At 38.2% G+C, this 9,165-nt stretch overlaps 1 protein-coding gene across 1 annotated transcript; it reads left to right on the top strand.

Moving 5' to 3' along the window:
• The first annotated feature begins 383 nt into the window (after positions 1–383).
• Positions 384–2,999, top strand: LOC131427258 (protein MCM10 homolog). The gene is made up of 2 exons (XM_058590273.1): positions 384–1,658; positions 1,716–2,999. Exons 1-2 carry the CDS (start codon positions 456–458, stop codon positions 2,859–2,861), a joined length of 2,349 nt encoding a protein of 782 aa, XP_058446256.1. The 5' UTR covers positions 384–455; the 3' UTR covers positions 2,862–2,999.
• Positions 3,000–9,165: the final 6,166 nt, after the last annotated feature.

The following is a 9,165-nucleotide window of genomic DNA, read 5'->3' as shown; positions in this document are numbered from 1 at the left end:
CGATAATCAGGCTGATGATCGAACTGATGCGGCTCGACAAAATTAGAATTGTATAGAATTTGGAACATTTCGACGTGAATATTTTATAAGGTCACATGCATCAATTAAAGTTTCTCTTTGTTTACTTTCTATGTTTAGTTAATAACTACTTAATTTTCACGTTTACTTACTAAATATTCGTGTAGAACGGAAGCCAATATATTTATTTTTTCATCAGTACCAGATATGTAACGAACATTTGTATGATAACGCCACGCAGATATAGCCGATAGAGAAAGTAAACACAGAGAATCTGTCAATCGTTTTAGGCCCTTTTGAAATGTTTAAATCGGATTTCAATTAGAGCGCGAAAAATGTAAACACGTTACGTTGGAACCATTCGATCGGGAGAAGCGCCGGTAATTAATCGTATTCATTATTAAAATTCGTTCCGCTGAGTTACTTAAAGTTTAAGAATGTCAATCAATCAAATCGATCAAGAACAAAGTTCAATTGAAATTGATGAATTGGAACAATTGCTACTCGATGCAGAGGCTGAGGATGCCGTTTTAAATACAAATATTGTAATTAGTCAGCCGTCTTCTACTACAGTAATTAGTCAGTCGTCTTCAACTACAGCAATTAAACCGCGATTGCTGTCGCTTTCTGGATCTACCTTCCTCAGTGGACAGGACCAAAATATTTGCTTGAAAGAAACTTCCCAGAAACCAACCAACATTAAATCAAGTGCTGTTCATAGTGGCGATACAGATTCATCTGATGATGAAGAAACACGAAATTTTCTCGAAAGAAAATATGATGAATATGGAAGAAGCATTAACAAGCTTTTGAAACAAAAGGAGGAGGAAAAAATAGATTTTCAGATTTCTAATTTTATCGATCGTGCATTGAAAAATGCTGAAAAGGAAGCCTCTCACCTGCCTCGAAAAGTGGAAACAGCTAAAAAAATATCTCAAAATGTGCAACCGTTTCCTGGTGCAATAAAAGTGGATAATATCCCAATTGCAAAGAATGTTATACCAGAGGTTTTCAAAAAAAGTGTATACACAGACCCGATTTTTGGAATTCGCCTTGTGCACCCTTTAGTTTCCAGCGCTATTTTACAAGAGCGTATGCAAGGGCGCAAACCCATCTCAATGGCTCGTGTTAAAGCTCACGTCGAACATGGAGATTTAAAGGAGGATTGGGCTCTTGCGGGAGTTATTGTAAGCAAAAGTTCAACGAAAACAACATCGAAAGGCGGACAATTCGCAATATGGAAATTAAGTGATCTTCACGGAGATATAAAAATGATAAGCTTGTTTCTCTTTTCCCAAGCCTACAAAGAGCTGTGGAAAACCGCAGAAGGTATGGTAATTTGTATTTTAAATCCTGGCGTGTTTGATCGGAATGAGGACCGGAACTCTGAGGTTACACTCTCGATCGACAAGTCTGCCAAGGTGATGGTGTTAGGACAATCGAAAGATTTCGGAACGTGTCGTAGTAAAAAAAAGAATGGAGAGAAATGTACTGCTGTTGTGAATTTGGGAGAATGTGAACATTGTGTTTATCACGTCAAACAAGAGTATAATAAAGCTTGCAATCGAGGGGGACTTATTTCTTCGACAGCTGGACGAGGACTGAACGAATTGAGGAACAAAGTTCTCGGGAAAAGTGAGGTATATATTTATTATTACTCATGAAAACCAAACTTTTCCAACTATTTTATTTTAAAGGTTTTTTATGGTGGACAGAGTTTTTCGGCAATCAAAGCTACAAGAAATCCAAAACAAGACCAGAAAGATAAATCTCGCCTCATGACGTTGTCAGAATACTATCAATCACCCTTCCAAGGAGATCGTAACAACAGTACTAGTACACAAAGAAGTTTGGATTCCCTCCCGTCGTATCGCCAGCAGCAGCTTAACAATTCTGCTCCTAAAAAAGGGTCTGCTTCAGGATTGGAAATAAATATCAAGCAAAGGGAAAAGGATGTTGAGCGTTTGAAGCAATTAGGATTAGGTGAGGCGGTACTAACTTCATCTTCTCTTTCTAAAGGTTTGGCAAAAGGTCATGTGATTGAGAATTCTCGTCCAACTGCTACCAATGGATTCGAAAATCGTTCATTTAGCATAGAATCGAAAAAAACGCCGCGCTTAAGTACTGGAAACTTTGTTATCGACTTAGGCGCATCTCCGAAACAAATTCTCCATTCGCGGCAAAAGGCCATAGAAATCATAAAAAAGAAACCGTTGGAGAAATCGAATCCCAATTTCATTAAACACCGTGGTACCGAGGCTGGCAAGAAACGGGCATTGGAACAAATGGAAACTAATGACGAAACTGGTAGTCATGCTTCAAAAAAGCAAAAATTGGAATTAGAAGAAAATGCCCGTAAAGAACGAATACAACAGCTAATTGCTGCAACATCTTCCCACACGGATCTAATTCAGGCCCATGAGGATGAACAGCAGGAGAAATATTTCAAAGATCTCGAACGGAAGGAAGCCATGGAAGAAAAAATGATGAATACCTTCCAAGTTGCGTGCAAAGCCGTCATCTGTACGAACTGTAAGTATATTGCCTTCTCGGCAGCCGACCGCTGTAAGGAGGAACATCATGAACTGAAAGTCAGGGATGCAGAGAAGCGCTTTTTTAAATGTGCTGATTGTGGAAATCGGACGGTTAGTTTGCATCGATTACCAAAGACTTCATGCCGCAATTGCCAGAGCTCACGATGGGAACGTTGTGCGATGATGCGTGACAGAAATGGACCACTGATCGGAGCATCATTATCAATTCGCGGTGATGAGGAAAAATTTTTAGGAAGCTGTGCCAATTCTGCCAATTTAAACCTATTGGTACCCGTTGAGGACTGTTGACTACGAAGTAGGTAAGTTCTTAACGTATAGCTGAAATTTTCAAACGATACTAATTGTAAGATATATTTTTGATGAATTGATTTATTGATGAAATGTATATTGACGTTAAGAATAATAAAAACTGAATAGAAGGTTTATAGAAAGTGAGTCGATGTTTTAATTTTAACGATGAGAATTTCTGTGCAGATTGTTTATGGACTTTGAAGGTCGTCAAAATATGAGACAACAAAATGCTTTCTAGTTCCTTGCCTGATGGTATTGGTTGCTGTCGGTTCCGTGCTATCAACTTCAGTGGTGGAAACAAAATGATAATGTATTTTTTCATAAATATTTATCATAATCACCCCTATTCTGTATCTTGATCGAGTTCGAGTTTTCCATACAAAATTATCACTCAATCGAAATATAGATTGCAAATTCACATTCGATTGAAATATTTCGATTCGATTGAAATATTTTGAATAGATTGAAATACAGAATAGGGGTGATTGTATTTATGTTCTACCGCAATGCTTTTCATCATAAGTGTTTCGATCCTTTTACCTTTAATCTTTTGTTTATTGAAGCTGTTATTACTAGGACGATGCAATCTGTTGTTCAACATTTTGAAATGAAAAATATTAATTTATTTCTGTGGTTCATCAGTTTTGCACTGGGGAAAGAATTCTTCCCCTATATGAACTACAGGATAAGACAAAGACGTGACATCACTACAACATTTCAATAACGTCTTGTTCCTACCCCAACCCATAACGCTATCCCATCTCATGACGATCATATGGCCTGCATAGACTAGCCCGCCATTACCTCTCCTACCATCACTATTGGACTTACTTGCGCTCTTATACTTCCCCCAAATGCCGCAAAAAGGGAAAATGAAATGAAAATATTTGATTTATTTTACAGCTAAATAAATAAACTTTTTAAGGCAAGACTCAAGTTGTCATATCTTCTCTAATCCATCTGAATTATGTTCAAGATGTGGAAAACTTATTTTCAGAATAAAAATCAGATATGACACGGTTTGCCTAGTATTCGAAATGGGCCGAACCGAAACCGGTAGCCTGATCTACATAAAACTTTAAATAATCAAAATTTTTTATGGGGTCGCACCTTTCATTTGGATCAAAGTTTGTGAAAATCGGTTTAGCGATCTCGGAGAAACAGGAGTGCATAGTCTCTGCATATTTTGCACGATATTCATTGTAATTTCAATTGTAATTTTCGGAACCGGAATTCAGAGAAAATAAAACAATCTGTGGAAAAACCGAATGTACTCAAATTTGTTAAAATCGGTTTAACCATAACGAAGAAAATGTTGGATTGCGGAGCACTGAAATTTCAACTATTCAAAGCTCACAATAATCACCAATGCTATGCAATAGAAGATCAATAATGATTGCTATTGATGCAGAAAAGATACCAAGTGATCATCAATCATAATTTCAGTTCAGAGCAAGGCAACATAGAGAAGTGATGTTTGCAAGCAACTATGTAGTCGTATGTATACTTTTTATGTAAATTTATATATTTCTTATTTACGTTCCTCAAGGGTAAAAGTCTGTCTCGTTACCAACCTGCGATGTTATTAGTTCGCTTATCACGCCTTCCTCCATTGATTCGTTGTCGCTGTTGTTGCTATCGTTGTTGTTGAAAGCATTATTGAGTTTTTTTTGTAATATTTTCTTCTTTAATTTTTGGATTTGTGGTGCCGTAAAAAACTCACATTGTTGTAGTATTTTACTGTAGTCTCCAAAAGAAACTGCGGTCGGCTCTGAAGTGTTGGGGTTATTTGAAACCGATATAGAAAAACTTACGGTGTACTTGGATGTAGGGATCTTTTTTGTTCGATTTCTCGCAAGGGACCGATGTGGATAGGTTTTTGACAGTATTGAAATATGGTCTGCTTCTTTGAACGAAAGAATCAAATTTAAATTGGCGTTTTGAATTGGATTCATTCGTTTCTGAAAACTAAGTAAGAAGGAATAGGTCTCTCCATGTACAGACGTAATACACGAATACCATTCCGCACGCCAGCGAAAAAGTGCCTATACATTTTCCTCTCGATTGCAAGAGCCTCACCGTATTGCTCCTGGTGTATTTGAATAAAATTATCTCTAAAGCTCGGTAATATACAGTATACAGTATACAACATAGTAGACTTCTTTTTCTGCAGCATATTTATGTCGTTTTCGTTTGATACTGAACCTAACCCAGTTTCCACCTTAACTGCTGTCAAACCGTTTGTTCGAAGCCAGTTTCTAACCTCCTTTCATTGTTGTTGAACTGAAAATCGAGTTAGTTTCAAACCTGGTTTTTATATCAGGTTTGCTCAAACCCCCGTTGCTAAGAGCGAAACCAACACAGTTCGTGAAAAGTGTTTGTTTGATGGAACTACCCTCGGTCAGTTTCAGTTTTCTCAATCGAAAACGACATTAGTTACCGTCTCTTCGTAACTGGGAAAATACTGTACCAATAGTTATCTCAATAGTAGAGTCGCAATATTATTTTGTCTATTACTATTACAACTTTCTATTAACGAATCGTGATAAAATCGGATACAATATCTTTGCTTCGGCTCTAAGAAATAATACCGCCGAGAAAATAGTTCGAAACCTGTTCAATACTGCTGTTATAATTATGTGGTTGTAAATTATCATTCATATTGCGATACCACGTGATGACATTCGATGACCGCCATTAATCGGTGCATCATCACAGCAATCGTTTGTTAGGATGTGAAAATACATTCATTCGATTATTGGTTCTATTTAGGGTCAGAGGTAAGATTAAATGACACACAGAACGTGTTGGATGATTCCGCAGAACGACGGATTTACACATTGGCGATCCTGCCAGGACAATATTTTCGGAATATGACGGAAGAAAGGAATTTTTTTTTGGACGATCGGAGCATCTCGAAGTGAAGAACTTGAAGATTATCGGAACTTTTTCAACGTTTTCTTGAAGATCGGAATATTAAAACATATTGAAGCGAAGAATTTTAAGAATTGAAACTCCTTGGAACAAAAAAAAACTTGAAGAAGCTAACGAATTGGAACGCGATTCACAGGTAACGTAGTTAAACAAAAACTACTACAGAAGAGATTTTTCGAACCGGAACGACCGGAGGCTGTTTTGGTGCGGATTGGGTTGACCGCAAACCGTTTTAAAGCGGATCGGGACGACCGCTAACGATGTTGATACGCACGGACCGGGACGGCCGTGGACTGCTTTGGTGCGGGTCGGGACGACCGTTAATCGTTCAAAAGCGGATCGGAACGACCGCTAACGATGTTTGTAAGCACAAACTGGGGCATCCGTGGACTGTTTTGGTGCGGTCGCACGGAACGACCGAAATCAGCATTTTCGCGAAAAATTTAGTTGATTTGCTGATTTTAGTTAGTTATTTTTTGAGACAACTAAAAAAATCTTACTTTTGCTGATTTAGATTTTTTATTCTCATTCCCTTAATAATAATAAAATATTTGTTGAAATGACTATTTTTTTTAGTTGAATTCACAAATTAAACGTACTGTCATTTCTTAGCTAAGGCACACTTTATATCCAGTCAACTAATTTTTTAGTTGAATTAAAGAAATATAATGTTGGTTTCAACCAATATGAATGGTTGAATTGGCTTCTGCAATCTGCAGCTATATGGCGCCCTGTCACCGAAACGGTAACACCTTAATGACTACTAGCCACTAGATGGCACACTACTGCCGAAAAAAATTCAGAAGCGGTTGTCTTTTCTATATTGGCAGGTATAAATACGATGTTGTGTTGGAGAAAAAGACATAAACGAAACGTAAACATCTTTTTGAATTTTTTTTCTTCTAAATCACTGTTTTCCTCATTCTCACTGAAAACTTTGAGCACTCGGAAAACAAAAACCGAATACAAATAGTACACCGGACGGCGCAGCTCGGAAGGTTTGAAGATACAAAAAAACTTCATCACAATTAGAGTGAAACATTCGAAATTCACTTCACTGTTCCGCGTAAAAACATTATTACGCACAATCGCTTCAAGTGCGCACAAATTCTGAATAAATACGATTTCCACTAACAGTTTACGACATTTTTACATATCGGTTAAGAAATTTAAATAAAGATATATCGAACACATGCGAAAAACATCAAAACAATGTTCAAGCAGTTTCAATAAGACTGTCCTTTTTAGCTTTTTAATGGATTGTTTTGCTTTGACACTTCTCATGAGTTTTGGGCTAATAAACTTGTTAATAATACCCATTTCAGTTTTGGTTTTTTTGTGCTGTCCTTCAGTAATGATGGTGATAGATAAATAGAAACAAATTTTCTGATTTTAATAACAAAATTAGTTGTCAATGAGAATTTCGTGTTGGATTGAAATATTGCTGGTTTGAGTCCAGGATATTCACCAACTAAACACATTCTCTAAAAATAAGAGTTTTTTCAGCAAAGTAAATTCTCAATTTTAACTAATTTTATAGTTATTTTGGAAATTTTGTTGTTAAAATCAACTAATTCAAAAACAGTAATACGAATTAGGCGCAGAGCTAATTTCGGTCGTTCCGTGCGGGACAATCGCTAACCGTTCGAAAGCGGATCGGGACGACCGCTAAGCGTTCGAAAGCGGATCGGGACGACCGCTAAGCGTTCGAAGGCGGATCGAGACGACCGCTAAGCGTTCGAAAGCGGATCGGGACGACCGCTAAGCGTTCGAAAGCATATCGGGACGACCGCTAAGCGTTCGAAAGCGGATCGGGACGACCGCTAAGCGTACGAAAGCGGATCTGGACGACCGCTAAGCGCTCGAAAGCGGATCGAGACGACCGCTAAGCGTTCGAAAGCGGATCGAGACGACCGCTAAGCGTTCGAAAGCGGATCGAGACGACCGCTAAGCGCTCGAAAGCGGATCGAGACGACCGCTAAGCGTTCGAAAGCGGATCGGGACGACCGCTAAGCGTTCGAAAGCGGATCGGGACGACCGCTAAGCGTTCGAAAGCGGATCGGGACGTCCGCTAATGATGTTCGATCAAAACCGACTGCTGGTGAGATTGGAAAGTATGTATATGACTTTATGATAACGGAACTAACGATGATTGTAATATGACTAAGGAATTATTCCGCAAGGAAATGCAATGGGTTATATAGGGTGATTTTTTAAGAGCTTGAGAACTTTTTTAAACAATAAAACGCATAAAATTTGCAAAATCTCATCGGTTCTTTATTTTAAACGTTAGATTGGTACATGACATTTACTTTTTGAAGATAATTTCATTTAAATGTTGACCGCGGCTGCGTCTTAGGTGGTCCATTCGGAAAATCCGCTTTTTTATCGACAAATTTTGTTCAGCGATGAGGCTCATTTCTGGTTGAATGGCTACGTAAATAAACAAAATTGCCGCATTTGGAGTGAAGAGCAACCAGAAGCCGTTCAAGAACTGCCCATGCATCCCGAAAAATGCACTGTTTGGTGTGGTTTGTACGCTGGTGGAATCATTGGACCGTATTTTTTCAAAGATGCTGTTGGACGCAACGTTACAGTGAATGGCGATCGCTATCGTTCGATGCTAACAAACTTTTTGTTGCCAAAAATGGAAGAACTGAACTTGGTAGACATGTGGTTTCAACAAGATGGCGCTACATGCCACACAGCTCGCGATTCTATGGCCATTTTGAGGGAAAACTTCGGAGAACAATTCATCTCAAGAAATGGACCGGTAAGTTGGCCACCAAGATCATGCGATTTGACGCCTTTAGACTATTTTTTGTGGGGCTACGTCAAGTCTAAAGTCTACAGAAATAAGCCAGTAACTATTCCAGCTTTGGAAGACAACATTTCCGAAGAAATTCGGGCTATTCCGGCCGAAATGCTCGAAAAAGTTGCCCAAAATTGGACTTTCCGAATGGACCACCTAAGACGCAGCCGCGGTCAACATTTAAATGAAATTATCTTCAAAAAGTAAATGTCATGTACCAATCTAACGTTTAAAATAAAGAACCGATGAGATTTTGCAAATTTTATGCGTTTTATTGTTTAAAAAAGTTCTCAAGCTCTTAAAAAATCACCCTTTAGAATAAAACGAACCATTGCTTCTACTTGAAAAAGAAACAGATCAATAATCCATAGCATAATCTCAAGCATAATCTTTATTTGGAGATGGGAGAGGATGTGTGGTTGTAAATTATCATTCATATTGCGATACCACGTGATGACATTCGATGACCGCCATTAATTGGTGCATCATCACAGCAATCGTTTGTTAGGATGTGAAAATACATTCATTCGATTATTGGTTCTATTTAAGGTCAGA

Source organism: Malaya genurostris, chromosome 2 (assembly GCF_030247185.1).
Source record: "Malaya genurostris strain Urasoe2022 chromosome 2, Malgen_1.1, whole genome shotgun sequence".
Lineage (NCBI taxonomy): Eukaryota > Metazoa > Arthropoda > Insecta > Diptera > Culicidae > Malaya > Malaya genurostris.
This window is presented reverse-complemented; position numbering and strand designations above follow the sequence as displayed.

Excerpts from the sequence above, each read along its gene's own strand:
- LOC131427258 (XM_058590273.1), top strand. The coding sequence starts at position 456 with ATGTCAATCAATCAAATCGATCAAGAACAAAGTTCAATTGAAATTGAT. Across the intron at positions 1,659-1,715 it reads AAGTTCTCGGGAAAAGTGAG|GTTTTTTATGGTGGACAGAG; the intron begins GTATATATTTAT and ends TTTATTTTAAAG.